The following is a 17349-nucleotide window of genomic DNA, read 5'->3' as shown; positions in this document are numbered from 1 at the left end:
AAAGTAGCCTACCAACACCATCCCATTAAAATACTCCAATACTCGTAAAACTAAAATGATCAAAGGCTATAATAAAAATGTTCATTTAAATATGTAAAAAGCATAAATATCCCCATGTGAGTACTATTTGTACTCACATGTACTCATACTTTTCATTTATTTTTTATGTATTCATTTATAAAGTTATTTTTAGTTTTTAATTTAATGTTTAATTTAATTTAATTTTTCATTTTTCATTCACAGAAGCGATCTGCGCACGATTCATCAATTTCATTTCATTTCATTTATATTAATTTAATTAAATTATTTTATTTATTTTTGTTTTTAAATGTACATGTGCAATGAATAGGTGGTTTAGTTCTGCTAATTGTAGGGGTTCAATATGTTACAAAGGACACTTCGGCATGCAGATGGGGAAGAGTGGGGATGAAAACCCCCAACCTTCTTGCTGGAGAACGACCACTCTACTCGCTTGGCCATGCTGGATGCTGGGTTTCCTGCTGCTCTTGCTTTACTTATCCAGCTTGTGATTAACTAAAGTTGCCCATAAAACCACCCTTATATTAACATCAAGGATTGGATTACATGCTCATTTCCATGAGAAACTAAGCACAGGAAGAAGATGGACAAATTATTGTGTGTGTGTCTGTGTCATTCTATTGACTTATATAATTTATCATCCATAAAATGCTAGGCATCTCAAAATGTATAAGTCAGAATTCTGGCCATGTAGACTCATGCCACCCATTGTCAACTAAGAAAATACAAGACAAAAGCAATTTTTAAAAATGGTATCCTCTTATACTATTATTAACACAATGACAGGTAGGTAATAAGAAATAAGGAAAGGATAGCTGGACACTGTGAGTACAATAAACAGCTTTATCTATTTATTGATTGATATTCTGTTTATGTCTACAAAACATATAATATAAAATACAATCATAGTTATAGATATAAATCAAACCCTCTCTTAGGCCCTATAAAATAAAAATCTGATAAATACCGAATATTATCATTACTGTAAACCCATAGAAATGGCTGTCAAAACAAAGGTATTAAAAATCATGGTACATCATTTATTTTGCTGCCAGACTATTCTTGAATAATGTTTGTGTTTGCCAATGGAAATGCTCCACCCTATATAAAGAAAATCTGGTTCTAACATGAACTAACTTTGGAAACTGTAGTTTCACACCAGACATTCTATATATATTTTAAATTACAATGGAATAATAAAAATGAAGCTTAAACATGTAAAAAGGATCAATACAACACGTCAGAGAGAGGAACTAACTTCTGGGAGCTTCTGATAAAAAATTGTGGGTTGATGTCCCACCAGGCACAGTAATTGCATGAGTGTGCAACAAAATACATAAAATATGATTATCATAACTCAGAGATTTATCTGGAACAAAACTGTATACCTACAATTCCCATTGTGCAACACATGTTCAAGGAGCTCCCGATGGACATAGGATAAAACAGGAAGAGAATTAATCACCTCATTCATGATTTTGTACATTCATAATGCACATTTGGTTCCAATATTGCACAACTGTAAACACTTCAATATACCTTGTGTACTTGATTTCGGCTCAACTTGAGATTGATTTTAAAAAAAGGCATTTCATGTTTCTTTGGATGTTTGATTGTTGTCAGAGATTTTCATAGATTGTTCCGCGAGGCCTCAATGGCACTGGCAGGTCCTCAGCAGTGTATTGGTCCTACTTCACATTTCTCTCTAGTTTCTTAATAAAAGGAACTGCACCATATCAACCTCCTTCCATCTGTCACATTCACTCGCTCATTCACTCCTTCCTACACACACACGCACTACTTCCCCCCATCCACACACAATCACATACACACACACACGCACGAAAACATACTAAATGCTCAAATGTACGATTGCACAGTTAATCTATGAGCCGCCTCTCTCCTCTCTGTGAACCGTGTTCACTGCACAGTCACAGACTTGGCCAAGTTTCGGGGACAGTCAACCTGCAAAGAGAAAAGGCAGATTGTTATTGCTAGTGCAGTGACTGTGGCTGTACTGTATATGTTGTAGGTGGTATAACAACAACAATAACTCTTTTGCACAAAAGGTTTTAGAAAGTGCGGCACAGTACTGCAGTCTGAGACTTGACCTGCATTTACATGAAATTCCATTGAAATGCTGAAATTAGTTTTATAATTAATAAAAAAAACACACATATATACATTTGCGTTACGCTACCCAGTTTTAACCACATCATTTATCTAAAGTTCAGACATACAATGGTATTAAAACTAATGCAACACTATGAGTATATGAAAACTATGGATTGCAAATTGGCAAAATTGTGGTTAATGTGTGCAAAATGTATTTAGCTACAATGATCATAGAATAATATTGATTTGTTTCAAATCATACACCATACACTGACATAATGAACTAGAAATAAAAAAATAACCTAGAAATATAATGTCATATAATTTCATTGTTTGTTCGACCTCTCCTATTTCTGGAGCTCAGGTCAGTCATCAATTTAACACAGAAAAAGTCACACATTCACACGTCTCATTGTTTTTTTTTTTGATACATTGACAATAGGCGCTCAGCTGTTTTATGACTTTTGCAACGTTAGAGCAAAAACACCTGTAATTAGTCAAACTTGTTTACATTGAGAATTCGTGGAGAGGGACTGAGTGTTTGACGACTTACATCAAATCCTCGGAGGACGGCCAAGTGGAAGGACAGGAGCTGAAGGGGGATGACGCAGAGGATGCCCTGCAGACAGTCCACAGTGTGCGGCAGCTCAATCGTCTTGTAGGCATGATTAGTCACCTCAGGGTCGTCTTGGCAACACAGGATGATGGGCCGACCCTGACGACAGCAACATTAACATAAGTGAGTCAAAGGGATTCATTTGGGATGGATTTGGGATGTTTGCGCCATAAGATCATTCAGTATTCTGTTTCTTTATAATTCTTACTGTCAAACTTTCATGATCAATAACATCTTTCGCTCTCTTAATGTAAAATAAAAACATGCTTTTCCAGGACTTACCGATCTGGCAGTGACTTGCTCCAGAGCATTCTGGCACTTGGTGTAGCAGCCGTCTCTCATGATGATCATGATGACTGGCATGTTTTTGTCGATGAGCGCCAGGGGGCCGTGTTTCAGCTCCCCAGCCAGGATCCCTTCTGAGTGCATGTACGTGATCTCCTTGATTTTCTGCATTAGGATTAAGATAAACGTGAATGTTTTCACGCTCTCCTTCTTATTTTAATGCTTTGTGGACTGTTGTTTTTTTTTAAAGGCCACCATGGCATTCTTAACTCACCAGCGCCCCCTCTAGGCAGGTGGCATAGTTGTAACCACGGCCCATGACCAGAAGGGACCTTTCCTCGTACAGCTCATTGGCAATGGTCTTGATCTTATCATCCAGAGTCAACACCTTCTTTATCAGCTCTAGGAGATAATGAAAAGAATGAGTTGAGGTGAAATTCTTGTGAATTATGAGTTCGACACAGTGAAGGTTTTTACACAGATAATGCAGTTATCTAATAATTCCATAGCTCTCTGTCTATCTGTATGTGGAATACTTATCTCGAGAACCATTGATCTAATTCGCACCCGGCCTGTGTTTTGTTAAGGGCCTGAGGAAGTGCAGTGTCGAATAATACATTTAGAATCAAACACGACCAGCGCTCTGTAGCGGCGGCGGCGGCTGAGACTCATCAATGATTTGATGTCGGTGATGTATTTGTGTCTTTTGGGAGCACTAACCAGGTAGCACCCTGAGGCCAGCGATGATCTCCAGTCTTCTCTTCTGTAGGGAGAGCCTGTCCTCACTCATCATGAGACCAAACATGATGAGGGCCACAAACTGACTGGTGTAGGCCTGAGTCACACACACACACACACACACACACACAAGAAAGACAAACATATAAGCTGAGCTGTGGGGCAGGAGGCATCAAAATCTTGCAAATAAGTCTAGTTTTAAGACTATAAGTTTAACAATGATTTAATGAACATAAAATCAAATTCAAAGTTTTGTTTAACAACATGACAGCTTTATTTAAGTGTAGAAATGTGTCTTTTTGGTATTTCTTTGTGTCTGTTAGATGTTTGGTATAAACTGTACCTTGGTGCTTGCCACTCCGATCTCAGGCCCAGCATTGATGTGGACTCCACAGTCTGTTTCTCTACAAATGGAGCTGCCCACAGTGTTGGTTATTCCAACTGTTAGAGCGCCATGGTCTTTGCAGTAGCACAGTGCCATCAAGGTGTCTGCTGTCTCTCCTGAGCGAGCAGAGGGGAAGAAAAGACATGTTAATGATGCAGAATTACAGCACAAAGAAGCCACTGTCTGAAAAATAATTCAAAAGAGGATGAAACTGTCCTCAGGTTTCACCCAAAGATCCGACAGTGTAAATCAGATCTTTCAAGTCACATTTTTCTTATCGGACAGAGTTTGACAGCCCTGAATATTGTGTGTTGTTGTCACCTGACTGGCTGATGAAGAAGCAAACATCATCTCTGAAAACGGGAGTGTTGCGGTCCAGGAAGTCGCTCGCCAGCTCCACCATGACGGGCAGCTCTGTGAGCTCCTCGAGGATCTGTCGGGTCTAAAATGTAGATACACAAAATCATCATCATGCCTCTCTCATTTCCTTATTTTACTTTTACTAAACAGGGACGTTTTTACAAAGTGATCATCATTCTTAGCTCTACTTACACCCACTGCCGCGTGGAAGCTCGTGCCACAGCCAATCACGATTAACCGTCTGCACCGCTTGATTTCTTTCAGATGGTCCTTCAGCCCACCGAGAACCACTGAGGAGACGGAGAGTAGGTATTTACATCAGCTCCACTATACTGTTGATTTAGTACACGCCATTCAACATTCATAAAGTAGCTTCCGCCATGTTATCTTACATGAACTCTGCATTTAACGGTTTGGACATACTTGGGAATTGGGCGAAATTATTCCCTGTTAATGTTGACTGAAGGGATCAAGGAGCTGCCCTCTATGTAGAAGAAGACAAGACACCTTATTAGAACTCCACTCACCTTTGTTGGAATCCGAACAAATCCGGCCTCTCATAGTGTTGACCACTGACTCCGGCTGCTCAAAGATCTCCTTCTGCATGAAGGCATCGTAGTTTCCTAGAGAGTGAATTATATGAGAACATGAGATTATCTGGTAAACTGACACTTGCTTAAAAATGAAAAGCAGTTTAATGTATTCATTCAGCCAGCAGAGGGCAAGCAAGCATAGGACTATTACTTTGTAGCACGACTATCATACAGTATGTTTGCATGAATAATATTTGAGTGTGCCATAATCTCTTACATGCAAAGCCATAAACTGTATATTTAAATATTCTTTTAAACTAAACTGATTGTGCAGAGTTAACTTAATAGATAGGAATGAATTGTCCTTCAATAACTCAGAAGCCACAAACTGTATATTTAAATATTCTTTTAAACTAAACTGATTGTGCAGAGTTAACTTAATAGATAGGAATGAATTTTCCTTCAATAATTCAGAAGCCAAAATCATCTGACCTTTCATGATCTGTTGCAGCTCCATCTGCAGGGTCTGGATCGCCCTCACAGGGTCGTCCCCGGCCTGCCGGTTCAGCCTGTGGATGGAGAGTTTCCCCTCAGTCACCGCTGCGATGTCATTATCCTCCAGGTACAGCACCTTGTTCGTGTGCTCAATGATGGCGCTGCAAGCAGAGAGGAAAGACACATGCAAAATGTATTTCTCTGAAGTTTTTTGGGATAGATATGGCTGCAAGTGGAAAGGAAGAGGAGGGTGATTTTAATTTAAACAAGAATGTAATAACATGGTTCCATATTGCAGTCACATGGTTTCTCACCTGGCGTCAGAGGCAAAGTAATACTCCACAGCCCTCCCACCCCCCTCTGAGTCGATGGGGTCGGAGCTGTCAGGACGGTTATGGCTGTTCCTTTCCTGGACTACCTCCTTTAGAGGACCTACGGAGTCAGAGATCAGAGATCAAGGGTCAGAGGCCGCCCAGTGACTTTGAGTGACTAAAGCAATCAAGATGTGCTCATCGCTTGAATTCTTTCTCTCAACTTCAAGATGTAGTCAAGTCCCGGGGGGGAGATGGGTTTGACATGCTGGGAAATTCTTATTAAACAAACCTTTTCTGTGGGACATTAGACCCAAACAGAATGTGTGTAACAGATCATAAATCATTAATTGCCATAAATAAATGTACACAAAGGACTATATGTTGTGAAGTAAGAGATGAAGAGAAGCAGTGACTTTGTTGGGTTAGGGTTTCTATCAGCCGTAACAGTGGGACTGGTACTTTTACAACATGGTGCATGTGTGTTTGTGTGATTATGGTTAAAATGTAGTTGCGTAACGACTATTCAGTACACATGGGTTACAGCATCAACATGTTGATGGAAAAGGCAGCTGGTGTGATCTCATCATAAGACGTTGTGTAGTTAACTGCCGTGTACGTTTCGGACACAGTGTATTTTTCGGTGTAACCAGTTGGGGGCGTTAAAGTAAAAACAATTCTAACTGCGCACCTAATGGCCTTAAATAAAATCAGAGATTAACTCAGCCAGATTATTTTACGATATTGTTTTTTGTCCGTCAGATAAACGAATGTCTGCAGATAATTCTACAGACTTTCATGTAAAAGCTTATATTTTGGACAGGGATTTTTTTTTTATTACTTGTGGTCTAGTTGAACAAACACAGATTACTGTTAATTAAATGTTCTGTTAAGTTTTTACATTATACACCTGCTCTCTAAATATCTGCACAGGCCATTGTAAAACCTTATATTGGTCAACCACTACAGTTCCCGCATATCCACAAATCACCCAACTCCGCCTTGGACATTGGACTGGACCCACTAGTGCCATTAAGAGCCATACATTTTAAATAAACTGATAAGACAGTGAAGAGAGTAAGACACACTGTACTGAGAAGCAACAGGCAGACTGTTGCTGACAGCTATTAACTAATCATGACGACGAATCATTTTTTCCTCATTCTTCTTCTATTTCCTATTTAGAACAATAAAAAAGAAAATTGACACCCTGGGCAACAAACACCTGGCTTTAAAGTTAGTGAATAAAGTTTGACTTCACAATAAATAACACATATAGAAGAGTAGAGTATAGAGAGAATATTAAATATTTATTTCACTATCAGAACTAAGAACAAAATGAACTGTACACCTGTAAGGTTTATTTGAGTCTGAGTTTACAAAATGGAAATCCTAGACTGTTTAAATAGCTTGTTGAACCAAGGTAATAATTGATTCAAGGGTAGTAATTCTGGTTAAATATTTACTTTGTTTAAACTAACTTTACTTAACGTTGACATTATTAACTCTTAATAACCCTTACTCCATGTAGTCAAAGCCTAATAGCCTGATCCCTAGCATTATTATAAACTATAAACAACACATTAATAACCCACACTGTTGCACTGGATGACAAAAGTCCTGTAGTTTATTCATCGTCAATCACACCGACAACATCCCGTAGCTTTAAATACTCACAAGAGCAACATATCAGTTGCCGAAAATAGTCCCAGACAAATATTTAATCCTGTCTCAGTGTGTCTCAGTGTGTCTGGCTTATTTACTTTTCATGCACAAGAACTTAAACTCTTTGCAGGAATGGAACAGGATTGGGACCGAGAGCTTCCGAGAGCTGAGAGGTTGCGGAGTTTCTGAACTTAATAGGAGGTAATGAAACAATCCCATTTGAATGTTAGTGTAGCGTTTCATAACTTCTTATCAGAATGGTATAAAATCCATTTGCATTTCCTTCATCTACCAGTTTATACTTTTATGCTGCTTTATCACTCATTGTGTCAAAGTGCCCATTGTTGCGTATATGACCGAGACAGTTGGAGTATCTCTATCTGTCTCAGACACTCAGGCCCTGTTACATGACTATCAGCAGGAACAGGACTGTTTTTGGCTCCGCTCAGTCAGACCTGTCTCCAGAGCACAGTGTCAAATAAACACTTCTGGTGAAAGAAACGTACTGGTTTGTTTGTACTTCTTTAACCTAACACAAGCCCAGGATACAGCCAGTACGATGGAGTATTAGGGCCACTTAAAGGGGAATAAATGGAGATAGTGACAATATTACAAGAAAAAAAGTTGTGCTTCTTAGAGAAAATAACTCGTCTTTTTAAAAGAATAAAGTTGTAAGTTTAGTCTTTGAGTCATTTGACAGTGGAGAGTATCAGATGATCAGCCTGTCACCTGAGTTCAAATGTGGCATTTGGAGAATGTTGTTAAGTTAAAGGTTTCACAAATAATCAGCACCACTTCATCATAAAAATCCGGACTTTGAAAAGATTGTGCAAGAACCCGTCTATTGAGAAGAAACAACCACCATTTTTTGTGACTGCAAAGCCGTCATTGATTCCATTTTCTCAAGAAACAATGAGAATGGTTTAATATTTTGGATCCAAGAGTCTTACCTCAGGTGAGCACAGGATCTCCTTTCTGCTTATTTATATGTTCTCATCATTTTATGACTTTTTTCTTATTAAATATCTATTTTGGTCTATAACAGTCTATATTGTTTTTATGTATTTGAAAACAGTAACAGGTCTGAAGTGGAAGGAGAAAAGGATAACCCCTCCAACAGGCCCAGTAATGGCAGGTTTAAGACAAGATGCTTTTAGATAAAGGCTGTGTATATATCCGGTGTATACATCTTACACTGGTTCAGTTATCCAAGCTTTGTATAGATGCTCTTAAGGATGTGTGTCTGTGTGTGAGCGTGCACATAGGCAGCGATTTAGGTTGCCTAGAAGAAAGAAACAGGAACAGAGCTCACCGTTGTTGTACTGGACGGTGATGTCCTCGGTGGACAGCTCGTGCTCACTTCGCACACCAATGAGCAATGGACTTCCTCTCCTGGCGAGACAAGAAAGACACGGGTCAGAGATGGAAGGAGAGGCAGGGACGGTGTGGGAGAGGCGAGGATTAGGCTTCGTGGAGGCACAATAATGTCAAACACACACCGTTGTGTGAAAATAGAACGAGGAGACAAGATGACATCCTGTCCCACTGCATCACTCCTTTAATGATCCTCAGCTATCTCCCTTTATTTTATAACTGAATTTTTTCAGTTATACACACAAACACACAACAAGCCTTTTCAATCTCGAATCCTTTATTTACATCCTAGTAGGATTTGCTCACAGTTCCTGGATCAAGTCACTGCTTCCTTATTGATTCTATGTGGGATCCTCCTACTGGCTGTGAAGGTTTGACAGGTGACTGAGAGGGATGAGAGGAGATTAAACCTTTACAGACTCCTCCTGTGACCGCAGTGCAAACACTATAATAAAACAAAAGCAATCTGATATGTCAGCGAATCTTCAGAAACTCCTTTCTGCGTATGGATCACTTCTCGCTCTCCGAGTAGCAGATTTCTCTGGGGCTCAGCTGCATTGACGTAAGAGCGCTGGTTGTTTTAAAGGGTGTGGGGCTTAGAAAAGGGAAGGCTCGCAAACAGAAACATGTGGTCACTATCCAATTCACTATTTACCCTAAGGGAGGCAGAGAGAGACGAGAAGAAGGGATGAAAGAAGAGAGAGTAAGTAAGACAAAGATCAAGTGGTGGAACGAGAAGTGAAAAGTCCTTGATGACAAAGGGTGGGAGCTGACAGGCATCATAAACATCATAATTACAAACATTCCTCTATTCCTCCATCCTGGGAAACAAGGCGGACTTTTCAATATATCAACCACAAAGCTTCACTGAGTTGAGCCAGGACTGTGCAAAGCTAACAGCAGCAGCAACACTATCAGCTCTCTGAGTCAAGTCGGTCAAACAGACAATCCACTGTATGCCATGCAGCGAAGCCACGGAGCAGCCTTCCCAGCACTGATAGGCGACCTGCATGAACCACAAGTTACAGTCCACTTCTCTGTCTTCATGTTGTTGCCCATCTGCCCTCCTCCCTCCACTCCCTCTTTTTCTCCCACTGGCGTGCTCCAGCAGCATGCCTTCCCCTAATCCATGACAGCTCACTGAACCAGCGAACGTATAAAGCCTAATAAAATGATGAGACGTAATTAACCAGGAGTCTTGCTGTATTTCCCGGACCTGAAAGTGGAAACTCTATAGTCTCTCCATTAATGAGTCACAGAGCAAGGAGGTGGGGGTCTGGCAGCCCAGAGGCCAGAGGCCCAGGAGGGAGGGAGGGGAGGAACATGAAATCAACCTTAACTCTCTTTGCCTTGAGTCTTATGACGCAGACAGAATTAACACACAGGCAGATGAAAACCAGCACAATTACGCTTTACGGTAAGACCAGAGTAATGGATGCAAGCTACGATAAGCCACGATGAGTGATTAAAAGAGTCACAGAATCACATGTGGTGTTGCTTCACAGGGGCAACAACAGGGATGAGTCATATCCAGTGTGTCTTGGATCATCGCAGAGACAATGGAACATAATATTACGTTATATGCCTGTTTGTGTACGTGTGTGTGTGTGTTTGTGTGTGTGCGTGTGTGTGTGTACTAACCTGGTGGAAACAGCATCTCCAGGGAAATGACGGCTTTTAAACACCAGAGCGAAGGCCCCCTCCTGACACACAGAGAAGCAGAGGAAACACAGAGTTTACATTTACTCGAAGACGGAGAGAAAAATATATGCCAAGGTTAACCGAGGCTATGAGGGAAGAGGAGGGAAAACCATTCCACAGAAAAAAAAACCTAAACGTGCCTCCTAGAGAGTGTGTATAACCCTTCACAGAAACATTTTCTGAACACGAGCAAATGTTTCTTTAGGCCCCAAGAGGTTTGGTAGCGGTGGTGGGGGTGTGGGGCAGGCGAGTGTTGGGAAATAGTGGGGGGGAATTGAGGAGGGGGGGTTAAGAGAAATAAGACCGTTATTGTTTAATGTCATCTGTATTTCGAAAGCACGGCCCCTGGTGCCTTCCATAAGCAGAACTGTTTCTGTGTTTCTGTGTACTTACACCACGTTGACCATAGATCTTGCAGTGTGAGGACATCTTGGTTGTTTCTCACTTGTTTAAAGGGACGTTTGAGGGTTGTGTTGATGTGTGTGTGTGTGTGTGTGTGTGTGTGTGTGTGTGTGTGTGTGTGTGTGTGTGTGTGTGTGTGTGTGTGTGTGTGTGTGTGTGAGTGGTGTCCATTACTCAAGTTCTGAGGACCTAAATCTGTTAAAAGCATCCCATTATGGGGTCTTCCTTATGGGCACAAAAAGCCAGACCCCTTAATATAAACCAGAACATTTTAAGGTGCAGACAAGTTGTATGGTTCGGTTTCGGTTTGGGTTAACTTAAGGTTTATTTTAGGTTAAGGTTAGGGTAAGGGTTAGGCTAACTCCCAAATTACTGCGAGTCGATGTGATGTCCTCTGAGACACACACGCGTGGTGTGTTTGTTTTTTAAACTGTCTGGTTCCTATTACTCCAGATCCAAAATGGCTACTCTTGCCTCCTCTGTAGTTCTGTGGGGAGAGAACTCCTTCCAGCTGAGAGGTGTGAAACTCTCCAACATGGGAGCCACACAATGGGGGAAAAAGTTGGCCTCACCCGGAAAAAAATGTGTTTCTACGCATGATGATGTCACTTCTGATGCAGTAAGGGCGGTTGCCATGGAGGCTGTTTTTGTGATGTGTTCTGTGTTTCAAAATTTTAAACTGCTTACTGTGAGCAATTGAATGCATGTGTGTGTGCATGACGGGTCCGGGACACATTTTATGACAACTCGCTACATGATGCGACGCTTCATAGCTACGAGGAAGCCGGTAATAAACAATGTCCGACTCTTAACACAGAGATGAAGTGGAGAAGCCAAGAAAACTGTGCTGAGTGGCACTTGACACAAAGAAATAAAAGTGAAATATCTGAGAGTATTTACAGAAGAGGAAGATGAATATCACAACAGCCCCCCTGAGCTGCCATAAAGTGGGCTTGTGTGCGTCGTCGAATTGTGTGAGCAACTCACCAGCTGTGGAATGACTCTCTCAACCAGCGTGGAGAAAGTGACGTTGTCGTTCTCACGGTTGTCGTAAACATATTTGATCAATTTCGGGATCACCTCTGTGTCCGTCTCTGACTCAAACTCATATCCTTTGGCGATCTGGGAAAGGCAAGAGAAACAGTTTATATGGAGAAACACATCCACACCCTGAGGATGAACCACAATTCCATATATTTCAGCCTCAATCTGAGCACACAGATGTTTGTTCAACTGTTCACTTTTCTTTTAAGTTTGGCTTTGATTTGTTATTTGACGATTAAAAACGAGGTTAAACGTCATGATTGACAGCTGAGACTAACTCATGTTTGGATCGAGCGCATGTTTTTGCAGGACCTCACTACTACTGCTCCATCCCCTGATTTCTGGATAGAGGTAGGAAGTAGAGACACATTGTTTATCTTTATACATAGTGTGTGGCTTCAGCTGAAATGGTGACATTATGTTCAGACAACAAACATAATTATGCTGAGAATCCAAAGTGTCTCATATCACTGTTTGGCGTCACTAACTACCGACTTAATTTAATGAAAATAAATTACCCTGGGATTTAAAGAAGTCTGTTAGATGTAATTGGACAGACCTTATAACAAATGCTATAAATAGTAATGCGCTTTTGTCAAACCGGTTTAGTTCACTTCCAAACGCCGTGCCTACGGTAGAACAACATACCATTGTCACATTGTCTTCCCAACATGCGTAAGTATGACGGCCTGCAGAGTCAAATAAAACCGGTATTTCCTGATGATAACGTGACTTACCAGGTACTTCTTCAGCTCTTTGTAGTTGGTGATGATTCCATTGTGGATGACAACAAACTCTGTTAAAGGCAGTGAAAATAAAAAGATTAGATAAAGGGTAAGAAGGTCCAAAACTAGCATAAAAACATAAAGTATCTTCCTAACCGTAACCATGTAATAACAGGCTGACATTTTATATAATATACTAAATACCATAAACAGGTTTCACACTTTGCACTTGGTCATACGAGAGTACGTCATTGACACACCCGTGTGCCAGATGCATGGCTGACAAACAAATAGATGTGCATGACAGAAAGAGGGTGTGTTAGTTTAGGGTTAGGGTTAGGTTAGGTGTTTAAATGATGAGCTATTTCATTTCAAGGTTAACATGACAGTGTTAACTTGCATGTAAGGTATTTACCATTTTCCTTGTCAGAGCGGTGAGGATGGCTGTTCACAGCACTCGGCTCTCCGTGCGTGGCCCAGCGAGTGTGAGCGATGCCAAAGTGTGTGTACAGCTTGGCGTCCAGGTCAAGTGTGTCTTTTTCTGGACGGGGGGAAAACACAATGCCAATCCTTTTACTGACCACCAAATACTGTCCAATCTTATAATTTAATAGTTACTAATCATGGAAACCTACTTTGAGTCTATAGTTCATGTACGTAACAATAATATCGTAAAATAAATGAAATGGTGAAATGTGCATGAACTCACTGTGAAGCTCCTCCTCCAGGGCCTTGACCTTTCCTGTCTTCTTGATCAAGCAGATGCTGTTACTGTTGATGTCAGTGCCCGACTTGTCAGGGCCGTCCACAGCAACACCTGCGAACAGACGGAGGGAAGAGTCGCCAAGGAGTCACACAAAAATACACCAAACACACAACTGTCACTATGAAAGCTTTTCTTTCTCTTAATGATGAAAGGTCAAATTGGATTCTTTATCGAGAGACACTGTTTGGGAAGATGAGGGCTGTGTGTTCTCGAGGGACCAAAGTAATTGAACGCAATAGTATCTGAGGTAATGTGTAAAATTTGGTTTTATAGCTGTCATCTTGAGTGGTCTGTCTTCACAACTTCAAAGTGCTACTTGACTGTTAATACTTGGTTTTAGTGTCAGGTTGGAATGTGTGTGTATGTGTGTATGTGTGTGTGTGTATGTGTGTGTGTGTGTGTGTGTGTAAAATATCCAAGGAAGAAATTTGATATCTCTAAATATTAACATTGGCAATGAAAGTCCCTCCAAACATACTATCACTCAACAAAAGATTGCTTTATGACAGCCATAAACCATGGCTTTGGGATTAAAGGTGTGGCTGCACTCTAGTAAGTAGTTTCACCTTTTCTTACAATGTCTCTTCATTTCAGTCAATATTTGACTAGGCCTTTAATCAAATAGCAGATATGGTTCATGCAAACAGAACCAGTTGAAAGGAATAGGATGTACGTACAGCTTTAACCTTTCATAATGACTGATATCGTGTGTCAGGCCTGGTTCCATTCAGCTTTAAATCCCTGCTTAATTATTTTACTTCTATCCCTGTATGTGGTGAAATAATGCCTGGATTGGGATTCTTTTTGAGGACCTGACCCACGGGTGCTGCCGAGGAGAACCATTAGTGTACTTGCATGGTTGGTGCGAGGGTGTGCATGTGTGTGGCAGCTCTGTGTAGCCGTGTGTCTTACCTGCTGAATCGTACCCTCTGTACTCCAGGCGCTGCAGTCCCTTCACCAGCGTCTCAAATACCTCCCTTCTGGTGCGAGGCACTTGGTAATTCAGGTAGGCAAAGATCCCTTTAATGGCGGCACAGTGAGAGAGAACTTGACTTGAATCCTCTGACAATGGTCAAAGCTGTTCACACAACTGCAAAGCACACAGCGGCGTATTTGATTCTCGATACGTCTTATCGCATTTGTCGAAGGATAAGAAAAGGAACAACACTTAACACGGCCATTAAGTGGCATTACTATTCTTTTTTTTGTTTGGTCGATGATAGTGAGAGTTATGGATGTTCAGGAAGATCAACCTCTTGTTTGTATATCATCTCCGTGTGATTATTAACCTCGGAAGGAGGAGAACACTCAACAGGCCAGAGGTTTAATTACATGAGTTAAACAAGCTGAAGCATCCTCGCATCATTTTAAAACAAGTAGACCCCCACCTCCTCCTCTGTGTGTGTGTGTGTGTGTGTGTGTGTGTGTGTGTGTGTGTGTGTGTGTGTGTGTGTGTGTGTGTGTGTGTGTGTGTGTGTGAGTGTGTGTGTGTGAGTGAGTGTTTGAATTATGTTCTGGAGAAAAATAAATAATAAAAGAGGAAGAATTGATAAATCACTAGTTTTGTGCCAAGAGGGATTTGATCATATCAGGAATTGATTAACCCTACCAGTTCATGAACACTGTACTTATTAAATCTATCCCCAGTTATCTTATTTTCATCCACATTTCTGAAACGACAACCTGTTCCAAGCCTGCATTTCCCTTAGTAATCTCAAGAATCCAGGGTGTGTGGGGAGTAATCTCACATAGGTTTGCAATTTTTACTTTATTGAAGAACAATTTTATACTTTTTTGCTTATATTCATATTTTATTATATAGTTTATTTTATATATTGGTAGATTTTATTTTGCAAATCTTAAAGGTCCAGTGTGCAAGATTTAGGTGAAAGGGATCTATGGAATATAAAATTGTTTTCTCCAGTGTGTTTCATCTAAATTGTGTGTGTGTGTGTGTGTGTGGGTGTGTGTGTGTGCAGGAATGTTCCGGGCAGCTCTCCTCCCGCAGGCACAGAGATGACCATTGACGGAGCAGCCAGGTAGGACCCCGGCCAGCTGCCGTGGACCCGACCTCCTCTTCCTCGCAGACAGGATGAAGAGAGGCCGAAAGGACTGATGTATAGATTTCGTGGATAATTGACGTCTATAGGGTTTCGAACGCAGGCTGGTGTTGATGTGCGTGTCTTTCTTACTTATGTATTCTAACAGTAACTGGTATGACCTGTCTGTCAACCCCCCCTCCCTCCTCCTCCTCCTCCTCCTAGAAAGACACTGACACGTTGCATTTACGCGACAAAACTCTTCAAGAATCCACCCGGATGGAAAAGAAAAGGCACGTAGTTTACCACTAAGATAATACAAAGGTCCGGATGAATACGTGAAACTGAGCATATGATCGGATAACTTTGCGGATCGGTCTCGGTGTCACTGAGGTTACACCCAGAGCATCGCTATCCCAGTTTCGGACTCTGACAGGAGCGAAGTCTGTTATTGTCATTGGTTACGTGCGTAAAACTCTAAGTTGGGAAGTAAAGTCCCGATGATCGGATGAGAAAGCGATCCTTACCACACATGGCTGGAGCTGGGGCGAGGATCTGTCAGTGAGGAAGCGGCGCGTCAGTAAGTTTCCTCCTGGTTGCTGGAGAGATGCTGTCTGCTTCGGATCCAGGGCGACTACACGCTCCGGTCCCCTCCCACCCTGCATTTTAATGAGGCTTCCTGGAGAGTCAGCAGCCACACCTCCTCTGCCTCCTCCTCCTCCTCCTCCTGCTCCTCCTGCTCCTCCTCCTCCTCCCACAGGTGTCTGCTGCTCCACCTGGCACAGATGGATAGGTCGCCTGCTCCCTCAGGTACATCTTGGACCCGCCTGTTCACTTCAGATCGCTGAGGAGCTGCCGGTTCACTTTGTGCATCTGTCAAACACGAATGATCTTTTCAGTTGTCGCTAGCTTCTTTCATCAGTCGTTCTATTTGTTGAAGGTCTGGTCCTGACACTTGGACGTTCTCTTCACTAAACCTCGGACAAGATTGATTTCACTCGTCTTTTTCATAATAACCCTTTTAGATAGATAGATAGATAGATAGATAGATAGATAGATAGATAGATAGATAGATAGATAGATAGATAGATAGATAGATAGATAGATAGATAGATAGATAGATAGATAGATAGATAGATAGATAGATAGATAGATAGATAGATAGATAGATAGATAGATAGAGTACTTTATTCATCCCCGAAGGGAAATTAAGTTGTCATAGCAGCCGGTATATTTGAATACAATAAAATACAATAGAATACAATAGAATAAAATTAAAAATATTGAGGTAGAAAGAATAAAAAACAGAAGCACAAGATAAAATACAATAAAATAGGTAGATAAGGTGCAGTGTCAAGATGATGGTAATACTGATGATATGATGGTAATGGTATTGTTAGAATACAATAAAATAGATAGATAGATAAGGTGCATTGGCAAGATGATGGTAAAAGTACTGATGATATGATGGTAATGGTATTGTTAGACAGTATATAAGAATAGTACAGTATATATAGTATATAATATAACATAATATATATTTATATATGATAGTAATTATACCAATATAAAAGCAGTATATGGTAATAATGGCAGCAACAGTATATATAATAGTAATGGTGGTATAATAATAGTAATTATAACATGTACAGATGTATAAATATGTGTATATAGACTTACGTAAACAAGAATATACAGAGAGTCTGATATGATATATCGTAGAAGTATGAATATGAATATAAGTATTTGACTATAC

General features: G+C 40.8%; 1 protein-coding gene across 1 annotated transcript; it reads right to left on the bottom strand.

The window, feature by feature from the left end:
* Positions 1-972: 972 nt before the first annotated feature.
* gfpt2 (glutamine-fructose-6-phosphate transaminase 2) lies at positions 973-16205 on the bottom strand. Its single transcript, XM_061079651.1, has 19 exons — positions 16121-16205; positions 14467-14574; positions 13498-13605; positions 13204-13329; positions 12801-12859; positions 12007-12141; positions 10558-10619; positions 8855-8934; positions 5881-5998; positions 5564-5727; positions 5066-5161; positions 4731-4828; positions 4500-4620; positions 4137-4294; positions 3776-3890; positions 3330-3457; positions 3053-3220; positions 2708-2869; positions 973-2004 (listed from the first exon to the last, which is right to left on the bottom strand). The coding sequence occupies exons 1-19, from the start codon at positions 16125-16127 to the stop codon at positions 1960-1962; spliced, it is 2058 nt and encodes a 685-aa protein (XP_060935634.1). The 5' UTR covers positions 16128-16205; the 3' UTR covers positions 973-1959.
* Positions 16206-17349: the final 1144 nt, after the last annotated feature.

This window comes from Limanda limanda, chromosome 10 (assembly GCF_963576545.1).
Source record: "Limanda limanda chromosome 10, fLimLim1.1, whole genome shotgun sequence".
NCBI lineage: Eukaryota > Metazoa > Chordata > Actinopteri > Pleuronectiformes > Pleuronectidae > Limanda > Limanda limanda.
This window is presented reverse-complemented; position numbering and strand designations above follow the sequence as displayed.